This window comes from Salvia hispanica, chromosome 4 (assembly GCF_023119035.1).
Source record: "Salvia hispanica cultivar TCC Black 2014 chromosome 4, UniMelb_Shisp_WGS_1.0, whole genome shotgun sequence".
NCBI classification, from domain to species: Eukaryota; Viridiplantae; Streptophyta; class Magnoliopsida; order Lamiales; family Lamiaceae; genus Salvia; species Salvia hispanica.
Genome location: NC_062968.1, coordinates 35,696,439 through 35,712,978, shown reverse-complemented (window position 1 = coordinate 35,712,978; position 16,540 = coordinate 35,696,439). Strand labels below are relative to the sequence as shown.

General features: G+C 37.3%; 4 protein-coding genes across 15 annotated transcripts; 2 read left to right on the top strand and 2 right to left on the bottom strand.

The window, feature by feature from the left end:
- The first annotated feature begins 1,731 nt into the window (after positions 1 to 1,731).
- LOC125219383 (TBC1 domain family member 5 homolog A-like) lies at positions 1,732 to 5,871 on the top strand. Its single transcript, XM_048121356.1, has 5 exons — positions 1,732 to 2,234; positions 2,612 to 2,715; positions 2,977 to 3,153; positions 3,345 to 5,263; positions 5,544 to 5,871. Exons 1-5 carry the CDS (start codon positions 2,059 to 2,061, stop codon positions 5,697 to 5,699), a joined length of 2,532 nt encoding a protein of 843 aa, XP_047977313.1. The 5' UTR covers positions 1,732 to 2,058; the 3' UTR covers positions 5,700 to 5,871.
- A 100-nt stretch (positions 5,872 to 5,971) lies between these two features.
- LOC125219385 lies at positions 5,972 to 7,380 on the bottom strand. Its single transcript, XM_048121357.1, has 3 exons — positions 6,952 to 7,380; positions 6,358 to 6,449; positions 5,972 to 6,278 (listed from the first exon to the last, which is right to left on the bottom strand). The coding sequence occupies exons 1-2, from the start codon at positions 7,322 to 7,324 to the stop codon at positions 6,379 to 6,381; spliced, it is 444 nt and encodes a 147-aa protein (XP_047977314.1). The 5' UTR covers positions 7,325 to 7,380; the 3' UTR covers positions 5,972 to 6,278; positions 6,358 to 6,378.
- A 358-nt stretch (positions 7,381 to 7,738) lies between these two features.
- On the bottom strand, positions 7,739 to 10,791 carry LOC125185385 (putative clathrin assembly protein At5g57200). The gene is made up of 15 exons (XM_048081909.1): positions 10,706 to 10,791; positions 10,570 to 10,639; positions 10,380 to 10,477; positions 10,112 to 10,250; positions 9,877 to 10,004; positions 9,701 to 9,793; positions 9,558 to 9,608; positions 9,413 to 9,478; positions 9,263 to 9,328; positions 9,057 to 9,137; positions 8,881 to 8,961; positions 8,620 to 8,793; positions 8,473 to 8,548; positions 8,271 to 8,395; positions 7,739 to 8,200 (listed from the first exon to the last, which is right to left on the bottom strand). Exons 1-15 carry the CDS (start codon positions 10,784 to 10,786, stop codon positions 7,775 to 7,777), a joined length of 1,755 nt encoding a protein of 584 aa, XP_047937866.1. The 5' UTR covers positions 10,787 to 10,791; the 3' UTR covers positions 7,739 to 7,774.
- Positions 10,792 to 11,400: 609 nt separating this feature from the next.
- On the top strand, positions 11,401 to 16,458 carry LOC125217798 (pathogenesis-related homeodomain protein-like). 12 transcript variants are annotated; one of them, XR_007175810.1, is made up of 12 exons: positions 11,402 to 11,741; positions 11,913 to 11,983; positions 12,088 to 12,639; positions 12,994 to 13,159; positions 13,376 to 13,499; positions 13,603 to 13,727; positions 13,805 to 14,149; positions 14,556 to 14,786; positions 14,863 to 14,952; positions 15,074 to 15,250; positions 15,377 to 15,430; positions 15,570 to 15,644. XR_007175810.1 is itself a non-coding variant. In XM_048119336.1 (12 exons), the coding sequence occupies exons 3-12, from the start codon at positions 12,122 to 12,124 to the stop codon at positions 16,236 to 16,238; spliced, it is 2,151 nt and encodes a 716-aa protein (XP_047975293.1). In that variant the 5' UTR covers positions 11,417 to 11,741; positions 11,918 to 11,983; positions 12,088 to 12,121; the 3' UTR covers positions 16,239 to 16,458. The 12 variants fall into 12 exon arrangements, 8 of the variants coding, with proteins under 8 accessions (XP_047975300.1, XP_047975294.1, XP_047975293.1 ...); XR_007175811.1 differs by lacking the exon at positions 15,074 to 15,250 and adding an exon at positions 15,966 to 16,098 and having other exon boundaries at positions 11,404 to 11,741; positions 15,574 to 15,794; XR_007175812.1 differs by lacking the exon at positions 15,074 to 15,250 and adding an exon at positions 15,966 to 16,098 and having other exon boundaries at positions 11,405 to 11,741; positions 14,863 to 14,913; positions 15,574 to 15,794.
- The last annotated feature ends 82 nt before the right edge of the window (positions 16,459 to 16,540 follow it).

The window sequence follows — 16,540 nt, the reverse complement described above, 5'->3', positions numbered from 1 at the left end:
TTCAAAAAATAGATAAAAATTTGATGGATGAAATTGTGTTTAAGATCATTTTACTTTAGGGGTGAAAGGTATTTAATAATTCATTGCAAGTGTCAATCGCGAAATTAATGGAGTAACTTGGTCTTTTCTAGAGTAACTCTGATCTTTCATGATATACTAGTATATACATAATATTCTCTTTCTTCCATCCAAGATGACTCACTTTACTTTTCGATTTGTTCCAAGATGACTTATTACTAAAAATGGAAACATTTTTTATCCCTACTTTATTTTTTCTTTCTTATTTTATTCTCTCCACTTGACATATAAAATAAAGCTATATAAAAATTACTTGTCACTCAAGGAATGAGTCATTTTAATTGGGACTGAGGGAGTAATTATTTCAAAAATATGAAATGGCTTGTTTAATCTAACCGAATAATTGTGTCTCATATATGAAACAATAGTTTCATGTTTCAGATAAACAAACATGATACGTTTCACATGATATGAAAAAAAAATTAACTTTTAGATATATATTAAATGAAATGTTGGACCTATATGAAATGAATTGTTTAACATATATGCTTCACATCTGCAACGGAATACTATATGGAACGCAATACAGACGAATATTTATATAATTCGACTCGCAACCCCATATAATGCTAAGTGCATCGTTTTCATTTTGAAATGACCTAAACTGGTATAGATTATGCATCGTTTCTTCTTAACAATAATTTCATATAGTATATTTTAATAGCTATCGAATTTTGTAAAAATGACCTCAATGAACAATGATCATATTGTGCATTGTTTTCATTCTGAAATGACAGAATATCGGTCCAGATTATACATCATCTTTCTTGAAAAGAATTTCATGTATTTTACTAAGCTATCATATTTTGTAAGAATGACCTTAATGCAATCAATTCATCGTTTTCATTTTGAAATAACCTAAATTTTTAGTGCATATTATGGTACTATCATTTTTTCTTGACAAGAATTTTGTGTATTTTACAAGCTATTGGATTTGACAAAAAAAACAAAATATAAGGACTAGCTAGATAATGAAGTTCAGGGATTATGGAGTAGAAATTTAGAGAGATAATGCCAAGAGTCCAAGACTAAAGGCCTTGGGTTCGAGTCCTCCATGACGCGATCTTTAAATTGAAATTCAATTACCAATAAATTTTTTGTAGCATAGTTATAGTAAATCTCATTACCAAATATAACATGTGCCATAAATATAAGTTTTTTTTAAATCCCTTAAATTAATTTCTAATTTAAGACTTTCGTAAAAAAAATTGGTCAACTTTAGTACCACTACTATTCTTCCTAATCCTGCCTCTGAATTGTACTTATGATTTAATGTCTTTGATCTATTCCGATGGAGGTTTTTTTAGACTCTAATTATTAGGATTTAATTTATTGTATCAAATTCTATACGGGAATATAATTCAGGGACGAATGAGAAAAAGCAAACGAAAATTTGAGGACGGGTGGAAAATATATACTCCCTTGTTCCCCATTCAATTTCATTTTTGCTCCCAACTTATAATTTTTACTACTCTTACTATTTTTGATAATTAATATTCACATTTCACTATTAACATTTTATCAGCACAAAATAAAATAAAGAGTAGTACTAGTGTATTTCCATGAAAGGGAAAATAAAAAACATCCCTTGAAAGTGGAATTATAATAATTGTATAAAACTGGTTGAAAAGGCATTTTCAGCTTATTCTTTTTCCATCCGAAATTCCACTGCTGCGGATTTTCGATGCACCTTCAACTCTCTCTCTACATTTTTGCTGATTTTTCTCTGCTAGTACTCTTTTTCTATTCTCTGTAATTCTTAAACTGCAATATTTCTCGAGAATCGAGATCTATTCAAGGTCTATTACTTGATGATATAGACGAATTTAGTGGGTGTTCCACAATTCTACCAATTTTACCATTTCTAAGACGATTTCTGTCTTAAAAATTGCGATTCGTGTGCTGGATTCTGGATAGTTTGAGCTGGATTGACTGAAAAGTGAAAACAGAGAAAGACAACCGGTGGAAGAAGACTCACACATGTCACAGGTTTCCATAGATACAGAGATAGTTGAAACGGAGTCGTGTTCTGGAGGTTCGCGCCCCTTTAGAAATTTCAGAGGCGTAAGGTGGCGTATTGATTTGGGGATTTTACCATCTTATCCTTCGGCCTCCGTCGACGATCTTCGCCGGATTACCGCTAATTCTCGGAGAAGGTAAACGCATAGCTTTTTGATATTATAAGTCTTAGTTATTATTCGTAGTTTTTTAGACCAATGATTGAAGAGATGTCACTCTTTTCAGTAGGTCATACGAATTTGTCAGTCGTTATTAACTTTTCGCGGTTGTATTTATTATCACCAATTTAATGTCTCGGCGCTTCAATTTTGATCGAGTTTAGCAGGTATTGGGGGGTTTAAAAGGACTAAATCAATCAATCCTTCACAATTTGTACTTATGCTACTCTGTAATTTGATTTAAATCTGAAAGAATATCAATCAAATTGTGGAATCATCTGAAAACTGGAAGTTGGCCACGTTTTTCTCTCCGTTTCTGGTTGATGTAATCTTGAATTGGATTCGTGATGATGCAGGTATGCTGCGTTAAGAAGACAGCTTCTAGTTGATCCACACATACCGAAAGATGGAAGTAGCTCTCCTGATCGTGTCATGGACAATCCACTATCCCAAAACCCAGGTAGGATTTTGATGAGTCTACGTGACTTCTGTTTTCCTGCAATATTATTGACGTCCTGATTCTAGTTTGGGGGATTTTGGTTAGGCATGCCGATTTTCTTTATTTTTACTTGCTGAAATACTAAAATTTGTATTCTTTTCATCAGTGACATAAAAACTCTCACGTTGTCATCTGCCTTGGCTTAGGCTTTCATGTGTTTTGGTCTTGCTGAAATACTTTCTGCGTTACTGAGCTATTTGTAACTGGTGTGCCCTCTCTTAGATAGCATGTGGGGTCGATTCTTCAAAAATGCTGAACTGGAGAGAATGTTGGATCAAGATTTGACGCGCTTGTATCCTGAAAGAGACAGCTATTTCCAGACAAGTGTATGCCAAGGCATATTAAGGCGGATTTTGCTGCTCTGGTGCCTTAGAAACCCAGAATATGGCTACAGACAAGGTAGGTTAATATTGTTTGTATCTGTTCTTTCTGGTCCTCCAGTTTGCGGAAGATGTTTACATTTAGAAGGTTATTGTTAAATGAGACCAATGAGCGTATATTTTTTAAATGTAGTACATTCTGAATTTTGGAAAATTTGTTTAATCTTTTAGCCTTTGGTACTGATGCGTCTCTCTAAACTGTACTTTCAGGCATGCATGAGATCTTGGCTCCCCTGTTATATGTTCTTCATGTTGATGTGGAAAATCTGTCAGAAGTGAAAAGAACATATGCTGACCACTTTGTTGATAAATTTGATGGCTTCTCATTTCATGAAAATGACTTGACATACAAATTTGACTTCAAGAAATTCTCAGACTCCGAGGGAGATAATAATGGATTTGAAAACACTTCTGCAAAAGCTAGTAGTCTCTGTGAACTTGATCCTGAGATTCAAACTACAGTTTTACTAAATGATGCCTATGGAGCAGAAGGTGAACTTGGCATTGTCTTGTCTGAGAAGTTTATGGAACATGATGCCTATTCCATGTTTGATTCTTTAATGAGTGGATCTGGTGGTCCCATAGCAATGGCCAAGTTTTACTCTCATCCTTCTGGAAAGCCACATACCGGACCCCCTCCTGTAATTGAGGCTTCTTCTGCCTTTTATCACTTGCTTTACAATGTTGATTCATCTCTTCATGCTCACCTTGTAGAGTTGGGAGTTGAACCCCAATATTTTGCACTTCGCTGGCTACGGGTATTATTTGGACGTGAATTTTCTTTGGAAGAGCTTCTGGTTATCTGGGATGAAATCTTTGCACATGAAAATACGGTGTCTAGTCCTGCTGTTGCTTGTGATGCTGAATCCAACGTTGCACTTCTCGAGTCACCTAGGGGAGCATTCATATGCGCTTTTGCAGTTTCTATGATACTTAACTTGAGGTCTTCATTGCTTGCCACTGAGAATGCTACTATCTGTCTTCAGAGATTGTTGAATTTTCCTGATGATACTAAACTTGCAAAGCTGTTGGCGAAGGCAAAATCCTTGCATGCCACCGCCAGAGATGCAAACAAGTTAAACCCTGTGCCAATTCAATCTGAGTTATATGACAGAAGGAAGTCAAACGTAACTAGGGGTCATAGCCTTTCTCTGGATTCTTCTTCTCCAAATACTCCTCTAACTGTGGTACCTGATAGCTACTGGGAAGAGAAATGGAGAGTTTTGCATAAAAAAGAAGAAAATAAGCTGAGTGCTGGGGGAGATCAAGTTCCAAATCGCAGAAAAGGTTGGTCCGAAAGAGTAAGACTCCGCTTGTCTAGGACTGAATCCGATCCTTCCCCATCAAAGAAAAATGAAAGAACCAAAATTCCAAAGCCATTTGTGAGGAGAAGTTTGTTGGATGATCTTGCACGACAGCTCGGAGCAGATGAAGATACTAAAGAGGATACAGTGTCTGATGCTGATGTTGGCATCGGGGGTTCGGTGGATGTCAACAGAGAAGATGCAATTGATAAAAACTATGAGAGTTCATCAAGTTCTGCTGGGAGTGAAGACAATTCTTCCAATTTCTCAGAGCCTTCTGGTCCTATTCATAGAAGTAGTGATAATGAGAATGAAGTGGAAAGAAGTAGTGTTGCATCAGACTCATCAATGGATGAAAATGATGCTCGGATATGTGTTAATGGTCCTGAATGCTCCCCTCTGCCTGTCTCGAGTCACCAAGATGGTGCTCCATTTGATGAAAATGAAACTCAGACGTGTGTAGATAATCCTGAATGCTCCCATGTATCTGTCTCAAGCCACCATGACGACGGCTCATCAAACTCAGCAGGAAATGATGAGGCTGTAGGGAAATTAGCTACAGGGATAAAGGAGATTAAACATCTATCTGGGAAGTTTCAGTGGTTATGGAAGTTTGGAAGGAATGTAAACGAGGGCACATCTGTGAGAACTGTGCCTGAGGATGCAAAAGCTTGCGATAATGGAAGTGATCAGAACAATTTTGTTGATATTTCCACTGCCGATGGGTGTAACCGCGCATCTGAAACCAGCAAGGGGGAGACAGTGGACCAAAATTTGAGGGTTAGCTGGAAGAATATTGGTCAATCCATGATTGAGAACATTCAGGTACTTATCTAAACCGTGCTTAAGTTTTTGTGTTAGGGACAAAGGGTCTCAGTACTCTAGTCTAGTTTCTATTGTCATAATTGTCACATTTATTTCTTCCTTGATCTGTTCACATATACTAATTGGGTATGGAAATGAAACTGGGTTTATTTGAGAAATTCAAGGAATTTCATTAAGAGCAGCAAGCTTGACCATGTTGTCTGTAAAAGGTCTTTCCCATGTTTGGTTATATAATCTGTGTAGTGTAGCGACGGCATCTTCTAACATTTGAACCTTGCAGGTGCTCGAGTCTGTGTTCCAGCAGGATCGTGGTGGTCAAGTTGGAGGGTCCTCGGAGAACTTGTCGAAGAATGGTCTTGTCGGTAAAGGACAAGTTACAGCCACGGCTGCACTCAAAGAGCTCAGAAAGATCAGCAATCTTCTCTCGGAGATGTGATTTTGATGCTATTACTAATATGTAAATTTGATTATTAAGTATATCCCTGTCGAGTAAACACAATAAATGGTCCTATTAAGGCTTCTATTGTATCCCATCAAATTTTGTATTACTATTGTGTGGTTGTATATACAAACATTATTGAAATAAAAGTTAATGTTTACCAAATACATATCCAGCAAAAGTTGTGAATTATTTGTAGTCAAACCATCTGTTTCATCCAACAATTTACCCTGACTGGGCTGTATAAGAGTCTGTAGTGCACATTCAGGTGAAAAATAAGTAGAATATATTTCACGAAGTAAAGTTGGTGCGTACAACAACAGCATTCAGTTCTGTAAGACGACATAAATAGAATATTTTTGTGAAAAAGGAGCAATTTATTTAATGAGCTCAGCTTTCATCATACTATATAACTATTTTACTAGAATAACATTAAGTATATACATTCTCTATTCAGGTACTGCTCGAATACACTTTCCCGGGGACATGCTAATGCAAATTCAATCTCTGTTCTTCCTTCAAGTTGACTCTGCCTTCACCTTTTCCATGCTTTTCATATGTACAACTACGGCAACCCTGTCAAAAGAAAAAGGGACAAACTTATTTGAATGATGACCCAAGATCATTAAAGAACACCAAAAGCAACATTCCCAACCTGATGTGAATTGAATGGCAGTCAAGGTTCATCCTTGGAGCTAGAAGTGTCTGAAAGTATAAGCATTGGGATTGGATGTTGTGGTGAAGTACCTAGAGTTGCAAACACCACATTCGCATATTTCAACTAATTTACTTTGTATCGAATTCAAATTAAATATGGTAAAGAAAGAAGTGAGATGTCAGATCTGTGCAAGTCTGCAAGACATGAAGTGCGATGCTTCTAATAAAGCGTAAGAACATGTGGAACAGAGTCTCTAACTAAAGCATGAATATGCCAATAATATCTCCAGAGCATACCTAAAACTATATGACCAGTATCTTAAATAAACATGTTAGAACCTCCCCTACATGTTATCTGTGTATTTGTTTGTAAGGATTAAGCAAGAGATCAAATCCGATACGTTTGGTTTTCGCCACATAACAAGCCCAAATTGTCAATATGAATATCGAACACACCGAAAATCAATAAATAAAAATCACCATCTTATTCCAATTATCCAATTCAAGTTTACCATTCTTAGCATTCTAGAGGGAATCAACTTCAATCGAAATAGGCCAAGATTATGGATTTGATGAAATAGAATTTGATTACCTTGAATAAAATAGGTGGAGGAAGGCCAGCCGTTGGGCGATAAAAGGGACATGTGCTCATCCTCGGACAAGAATGGATGGTGGTTTTTGGAGGCGGCGCGTGGGGGGACCCAATAGGAGTGGCCAGGGAGGAAGGGGAGCCAATCGGGGGCGGCGCGGCGGACGATGATGCTGTGGATGGCGTCCTGGAGCCTCTTAACGCCGAGGGAAACAGCGTCGGGGTCGGGTGAATCGGAGTCGAGGTCGAGGTCGAGGTCGATGAGCTGAGCGCGGGCGGGTTTGGTGGAGCGGTGGCGGTGGTGGGTGATTAGGGCGTTTGAGGGAGCGAGAGAAGCGCGGGCGAGGGATTTGGAGAGAATTCCAGACATAGCCATCTCGATTCTGATGATGAAATTCAAAGAGAGAGAGAGCGACGAATATAAACAAATGGTGGGTGCCAACGGAAGTGGATAAGAGCACGCACGCGGTATATTGCATATCTTTGGTGTATAATTAATGTTCATTTTTAAAATTTGATTATGTAATATTTGGTATTTGGTATTTTAAAATTCTATAACTAATAATTAAAATAGGCTAAGTGTACACCAAAAAACATGTAAATAATGTTTTGTCAAAGGAAAAATGAGTTGGGTTGGGTTAGATCGTGTTCTTAATTTCTCTTCGGTTTCCGATCATGGTTCAAGTTTAACCCATCTTGGGAATCATGAATTTTGTAACACTTGTAACGTAATACTAATACAATTTGAAATATATATCTTGGATATCTATCGTCCAATCAATAAAAGTAAACAAGGCCTTGACGAATAAAGCAGAAGAAGAATGAATTAGATGAATGTATTATTATTATTATTACTCCTATTATTTTCCCCATGTGGCGGCTGTGGAAAGTGGAAGGGATCACTAAAAGGATTGAAGTAGCCTCCCGCCTGTTGAGGAGGAGTTGCATAAGGATTATAGGGTTCCATGCCCGGCACCTCCGGCGTTGGCATAAGTTGATGTCGTTGTTGAAGCATCGTCATTTGCTGACCCTGCTGCGCCATGAGAGCCATTTGCACATTTGTCGGAGGCGGGATGTTGTTTGACATGGCAAAAGGGTCAAAGTGTTGTTGTTGATGATCAAATGGAGTCATTTGCATGCTCTGGTTATATGCGTAGCTCGTGTTGTATCCTGCACTGTGCAGCTCCATGGTTCTCCGAGCCGCAGAGTCTTCGTACAGGCTATCCAGCAGTAGGTTGTCGAAGCCCCCAGCCTGATGACAAAACCATCATAACATTTGCCTCATTATCATCAATTTAATGTGCACCACTAACGTGACATACCATTTGTGGTTGTGCGAGTTGTTGGGGTTTGGTCATATTGCTTGGGGCCTCAACAATAGCCAATTCCCAACCACTTGTGCTTCCAATTTCAGCTAGGGCATTGCTAGATGAAGGTGGATTGGCATCTGCTCAAGACAACCAACTACTATCACTTATTTTAAATTAGATGGAACGACAAATCCCCGAGGCATGCATGACTCACCAGGTTCAAAGATTGCAAGGGCAAATGCATTGTTTTCCTCTATTTTTAAGGCCTCTTCATTTACTTCACTCAAACCCTGCATAACAATTTAGGCTAAAGGATCCTGCAAAATAAATACACTGTACTAGAAATTACAAAGAAACTCACAAGCAGATCAATGGGCTCTTCAGTTTCCTGTGGCGTTGGTTCGGTCTGAAATGGCTCCTCTTCCTCTTCTATGACAACATCTTCTTCTTCTTTATCTTGAACTTGATTTTCAGTTTCTACTTGAGATTCTTCCTCATCACCTTCTTCTGATTCGTTTTCCGTCTCCCCATACTCCTACACATTATGTGCAAGAATAGCATAATTATGTTATGGCACCATTCATCCTACCTCAGATCTACACTTGTATGATGGTCTTCTCACCAGTCTATTATCCGTTATAGAACTCGTCTGCGGTGCTTCTTTTATATAGTCCTCCATAGTTGCGAGAAACGTTGGGGGAGGCTGAGGCATGCACATAAAAATTATGTTCATGTTACCGAAATATTGACAAGGAGATCACTGATGAATACTCCACAATGAAAAAATAAGGTGGAAACCTGTTTCAGCGTAGGGAAATGAAAGGTTCGAGCAAGATCTAGCGTTCTGCAGAAGCCATAAAAATCAGCAAGATGTGCTGCCTAAACGAACCATGGATCAACAACAAAAAAGAGCACGAACATCAGTTATCAAGTGTTCTATGGCAGTTCATTAGTCTATATTTCTTGGTGGATCCCCATGTGAATATACAAGTGAAGATACGAACCTGTTTTCCCGCCCTTCTGTATATATCAAGAGCCCGAACAGCGTCATGCTTGGGCATGTCAAAAAACTGCAAGAATAGAAAGAGAAATCTTGCTGACTATAAATATGTTTAAGGAACAAATATTTCACAGTATCATAAAATATCACATACCAAATCTACAAGATTGATGATCCCATCATTGATGGAACAATAAATTCTGAAGCTCTCTTTCAAGACCTACATTACAGAAAATCCCACTCGTTCGTGTTAAATATGCACGATTCGTAGGTAAAATTGGAATTGCTCTTTTGCATACCAGGGCCAAAGCATACTGTACTAGATAGTTATGACAGGCTAATCCTTCAGGCTGCAAAGTATTCGCGAAAGTCAGATAGTCTATCGAGGGAACATAAACAGAACAACCATTAGTTAGTTACATGACAAACAATGTTGGCTAACCTGGCAACAGATCAGACGGTAGAGAAGCTGTTGCAACGAAGGTAAATGTTCTAACAATTGTTCACCATTCAAAAATCGTGTCTTACTGTTCATCTGGTGCAACAAAAACCACTGTAATTCATAGCTTTTTTTTATTATATAATTGAGCACAATTTCAGGAGAAACACTAGGCATGCCTTGGATGTTTGAGGACCGGGTTTTGATCCTCTATCGCCCTCCAAATCATACTGCAGGGTCTTAAAGCACTCGACTCTTTCCTCTAGATAGAGTGAAAATGTACGGACCCAAGCAGAGCAGTCCCAAGCTACATCAGAACTAGATAAGTATTGACAATGTATCATTGAGTACAAGATTTTCTTTATGATGAAATATGAAAACTAGTGTGATCATGAAGATATGTATACTTCTTACCTAAAGTACTTGTATCATCCTTGAAATTATATAATTGAAATAATTTTCCTCTTTGCGAGTAACGTACTAATTCTTCTTTGAATGCAGGATCCCCTTCTCTAAGAGTCCTATGAACAACTATCAAAGTCTTTATTGCAACCTGAAATGAGCTCAATCATCAATATTGTATAGACTTCATAATTAGCCTTTGCATAATAAACCTACAACTTGATTATAATGAAATCAAATGAAATTTGCAGTTGAAAGAATAAAAGTCGAAAGAGCATACGATCCAGTTGCGCGTCTTGGACAATCTTCGGCATAGCGCATGGATGCAATAGCCTACATCGGCCCGTGGGCGGTTTGCTGATATTGCTGCAAGTATCTCTGCATAGCACAAGAAAACTAACGTGAGAAAATCAAGTAGCAAATAAACATGGAAAAAGGCATTAAAAAAGAGATTGAATGAATGCACTTACTTACGACATGTCTTTCCTTTGGGGGGCATTCAACGTGGTTGGTAGCCTTGACAATTGCAACATCCAACACCTTGAAACATATACAAATTTTGAGAGGAAAATTGGTTGAATAAATCCAATGAAATATGTTGAGTACCTTAAAGTCACTATTGAGACTGGCTAGACCAACTTTGGTGGAGTCCTTTAGTGCTCCATAGGCTTTTCTAAAGCTTTCCATCTCATATCATTCTTCATCACAACAAACATGTCACAGATCCCAGAAACACACAAACAAAATCAACTTTGACAAATTCTTCCTCTCTATTTTTGCGTAAACTCATTTCAATAATGACCAAAATAGATTCAAATCTAGATTCTCTCTCTTACCAAAGTTGGCCTAACCAATTTCTCTCTTCCGAATATGCCACCACTTGTTCCCTCCTAAATAAATTTGTTTTGATGTAGGAGTACTAATTAAACCTTGCTTAAAAATTTATAACCAAAACATATCAAATCACACATCAATTTAAAATAACATTATTGGCGTACATTATTTTAGCAAAATCAATAAATAAACATAATTTTGATTAGAATCATGCATTCCTTAGTAAAACCTCAAAACTAATCATTTGTGGATCTGGTGGGAAATAAAGTCAATAATTAGTCTTTTGATGCGTGTACACTCACATCCAATATAAAGTTGCCAATTGATATTTATTGGTGGAAATATTTAATAAACTGTTTTAATCAAGATCAATTCCATGATACCTAATGTGAAGAGGTTAAGCTTAAAGTTTGGAAACCCCAAATTCCTATCAAAATGCATGTAGGAAATTGTCATAAATCAAGTTCTTCATTAATCCAAAAAGTATCTATCCATTAAAATATTTGTGATTCGGTTCTTAATTAACAAACATTTCTTTATTTTATTTAACAAGGTACAAATAAAGTAATGCCATTAATTAACATGATTCAGTTGGCTGGCCGTGAACGACAATAGCGCCGGCGAGTTGCTCCGCCGCACCAGATTCAACTATGTTCAAATATTTGAATTCAACTTCCCTACTGTCTATCGATTCAATTACTTCATCAATTCTACTCATGATTTAAGATTCTTCCTCTCTCCTAGTTATCCACTATCCGTCTGATTCATGAGGTTCCGATCGCTTCTCCATTCTCTGTTTTTTTCTGAGGTGATCAATTCTTTCCTGTTCTGCTCGTTTGACTCAACATGAATATTTATTATCTTTAGCATTTTGGTTGGAAATCTGGATTAATTTTTTGTCGGGGGATTTATGGTTCTGTGAGTTAAATTTGAATTCCATGTAGCTGATCAAATGTTTGGAATTTGATTGTTGATTCAGAGTAGGTCATTATTCAAGTGATCGTAGCTACTGAATTGGGATTTGTTTGGTTGAAGTTTGGGGAGCTAATGGTATTTATGCCTAGATATTTATTGTAAAAATGTTTCCTGATACTGAAGTTTATTAGTTTCTATTGATCTTATCCATGTCTGTTTTTCCTTGTATGAATTCTCAGTTTTGATGCTGACACTTCATATTGTATATTCAATATGCCTGGGGCGGCCAAAAGGGCAACTCGTAAGAAGCTGCATTTGGAAGATGATGAAAGAACTTTAGAAAACTTGAAACGAGAACTAAAACCTCTATACAGGCCTCACGCTTCGAAATCTAAAAATAAAGCATGGGAAATAAAATCCGGCACCAAAGCTGCATCCTTATCTAGGTGTAAAGGCAAGAGCTCAGGAAAAGATGATGAAAATGTGAGCTTGAAGAGGAGAAAGGTTGTCAAGAAAACCGTTGTGAATAGGACCATAACCTCCAAGAAGCAACCATCTTTGGGTGTTCTCAAAGATAATTCTACTAATGTTAGCTCAAAGGAGGGTGATAAAGCAGATGATAAATATGGAATATCGCGAAAACCAAAGAGAAGGAGAAAGAAGACAAAAAACAACATGGAGCTCGATGACGCTTCTCGCTTGCAAAGGAGGACAAAATACCTATTAATAAAAGTGAAGCTGGAGCAGAATCTAATTGATGCATACTCTACAGAAGGTTGGAAAGGTCAGAGGTATAATATCATGCCCCATTTTTAAAATCTAAACTGCCTACTTGTAGATGCAATTTTGTTTATGTATTGCTGTACATCCCTGCTGTCAAAGTACTATGTTAGTCTGAGGGAGTAATTTTAAAGTAGAGAAGGTCTGGGTGAAATATGAAGAATGGATAACTGATAGCATACAGCTTAAACATTTTCTTTGTATTGATTTGAAAGTAAAATTGGTTTCCTTCATGAGAAGAATCAGCTGTGTATTACATTTGTTCAGGATCAATTACATTCAACTACATTTCTTATCTCATTCTTTCATAGGCATGTACTGCATGCTACTAATTACTTACATGAAGTGACTTTTTTTCCCACCAGTCGAGAAAAGATTAAACCAGAGAAAGAACTACAAAGAGCCAAACAACAGATATTCAAGTGCAAACTAGGGATACGAGAAGCCATCCGTCAATTGGATTTGCTAAGCTCGGAAGGGCGTATTAATGATTCCGCGGTTGCTCCTGATGGATCTATGCACCATGAACATGTCAGCCCCCTTTTCTTTCTTCATGTAATTTGGGGGGATATATGAAATGAAATGACATATGTTTGGCAACTGATATCTTGACTGCCAAACCATAATCTATTAGTGACTTTGTCATATTTGGAAGTAAATAATCTATTGGGGAATTCCTCTACATATCTACAAACATAACATCTTTCCTTCACTAGATTCATGGCATTCTTATTTTTTAATACTCAGATAATCTGTGTCAAATGTAAGTTGTGTGAAGCACTCCCAGATAATCGCATCATCCATTGTCATGGGACATGCAATTGTGCTTTTCACCAGAAGTGCATGGATCCTCCATTGTCACCAGAAAATAGTGAGCTTAATCTTTGTTGTTTCTTGTTGATCAATATTCATACCTTTACAGTAGCATATGCCAAATTCTGTTTTACTTTGTAAACTACATGTGATGAAGTTAGCAATGTTGCTAGTTCCTCCAGGGGACGAAGGGTGGTTTTGCAAATTCTGTAAGAAAAAGACAGAGATACTGGAAGCAACGAATGCGCACCTTGGGACTCATTTTCCCTTGGATAGTAATTGGCAGGTAGGCTGTTTTGTAACCAGTCGCATTGATATGTCATCATCCATAATTTGATACATTGGCATCTAGAATTGTAACAGGATGTTTTCAAGGAAGAAGCTGAATTACCTGATGGTGTAAACTCTGTGTTGTTCCAAGAAGAGGAATGGCCATCGGATGATTCTGCAGATGATGACTATGATCCAGATAGAAATGAGTGCAGCTGCAGTGGCAATATGTCTACGTCCAAATCTGATGCTTCTCAGTATAGTTCCAGTTTCCTGGGTTCGCTTGAGGATGAAGATGAGAGATTTGAAGTGAGAAGCAATAGATCTTTTGATGAAAATCTAGAGTCAATTGGAGCAGACACTGATGAGATACACAATGGTGGAGTTGTATCCCATCCTAGACAGAGACCAGCTGTCGACTATATCGAGTTATACAATGTAAGGGATCAAGATTTGCTCTACACAGCTATACTTCTTGGTGAATAATGATTGATCTGTGCTTGCTTAATGTACTTAATCTTGAAAGCCCCAGAATCTTCTGAAAATCTGCAATCTCGATGATCGGGGAAGTCTTTATATTCACTAAATTCTTTGAAGGGGATGGGTTTTTTATCTGAATAATTGAATGATTTCCTTTGCTTGTTTATGGAGATAAGAAGAATCTTTCGCCATTTGAAATCTATATGTTTGTATTCAGCCATTAAGCACCTTTTTATTTGGAGAACAAACCATTAAACACTTAGATGAGTTTAATATCTTGATATTTTTTCTTTACCTCCCATAAATATATAGGAATTCCGGAAACCATATTGTCAGGCATGAGATTTTGCTCCATTGCCTTTAGGAAATGTTCGGAAAGAATCCTACCGAAAGTGAACAAATCAGTGAAGATGAAGACTGGGGTCCCACAAAAAGAAAGCGGAAAGCAAAGGAGACTAATGCTGCCAGCACTTTGATGGCTCTAGGTGAAACTGATAACAAATTCTCTGTAGAAACTCTTTCATATTTGAAAGAGAAACAGTTAACCAAGATGATGAGAAGACCAATTTGCAGACTCCCGCATGTTGCAGTTGAGGTAACATTGATTCTGTTTTCTTAGTACTTACAATCAATTCACCAGGTATGCTCATTATTTGTTGTTATCTTTTCAGAAGCTTCGACTTGTTTTTTCTGAGAATGAACTTCCAGAAAGAGCAGTAAGAGTGAGTCTTTCAGAGCAGCTAGGCCTAGAACTTGAGAAGGTTATGGCTTGTTAAATTTGGAAAGAATTAAATGTGAACAAATTAAAAAGGAGATTATACAAATTTCAGACGAAGTTCTTAAAAACAACATTTATTTGCTAAAATTGTTAAAAATTTGCAGACTTCATTATTATTTCCAGTGAAGTTCATCCACAGCTTGCTAAGTTGTCTGCAATACGAGATAAGATATTTAATTGGGCTGTTGAATATATACAATCTCATCTTGGGTGTGCTAATCATGAACTACACCTACAAGGAAATCAAAGTAGCCACAGAGAAGGGGCAAAGGAGATGACCAGTTATGCCAATCAATATACTGACTTGCCAAACATTGATCCATCAAAAGAGAGACATATGTAGAAGCATGGAATATTTAATGTCAACTGTGTGTGATCCATAATTACTTATTTTTTTGCATTTGTAGGTGAACAAATGGTTCAAGAATGCACGCTACCTAGCATTGAAAGAGAGAAAGCAAGTAAGTACCTGTTTAAGATCTTGGTATATATATTTTCTTTGTATTTTGTCATGCCTCAAGTGAAATCGTTATACCGTGGATTAAGCATGCATGTTTGGATCTGAAGTTGGAATAATTGATAAGCAATGACTCTGAATAGACAGGAAGAGCAGAAGTTGCAGTCAGCCCTGGTATTCAAAAGGAATCCTCATCAGATACTGAAGAGGGTGTTTGGGATCAAATCTCATCAAGGAACGGTACTGCACCAGTAAAGTCTAAGATCTCAAAAGGGTTTCCTCAACAAAGGAATACACACTTGCTGAACCATTCTTACAAGATAAAGCAGCAACGGAAACCTTTGTTACAATCAGCAATCAGAAACCAGGTATTATGGGGCTAAACCCTTAACAGGAATATTCTAGAAAAGTCACAACTGCATATTTGATTCGTCATATTCTGTATCATCTATGGAATATCATTTTTATGGGGACGGGGGGAGGTTTACTTGCACCACAATATGCAAGGACATTTTATTCATTGAAACTGGCTGCTGTAGATGAGTGTGGATCTTGGTGATGATGTGAGCCTGAAACATGTAAGAAACAAAGCGAAGGAAGCCAAGAAGAAATTGGATTGCAAAAGCCAGGGTGGTATGCTGGAAGCAGAAAAGAAGATGAAAAGGCTCTGTGAAATTAAGAGCAGAGTAGAGAAACTGCACCAACTTCTTCTTGAACTTCCATGTTCGAGGATAGGCAAAGCTAGGGGAAATAACTCAGGTGACCGATCTCTTCTTTTTGTACCAATAGCAGAATTAAAGGAGAAAAGGTGACCATATTTTCCCTTCATTATTACTTTTATTTTTACTGAACTATGCTTTTGTTTCTCTGCAATTAGAGAGAAAAGAGTCATTTTTTTGTGAATAGATAGGCATCTCAAGACATTTCTGTAGTTGTACATAATTGTGTGCGGCCATGTGTTATTAGATGAAGTGATGAACATCAGCAATGAGTTTATATAGATGAAAGCTTTTCTAGGTGTAATTTTTCTAATGCTTTTGTTAGTGTCACCAACTTGTGCTGTAATAATTTTCGTTATTCTAACATGAGCTTTAATAATTTTCAAATGTATCCC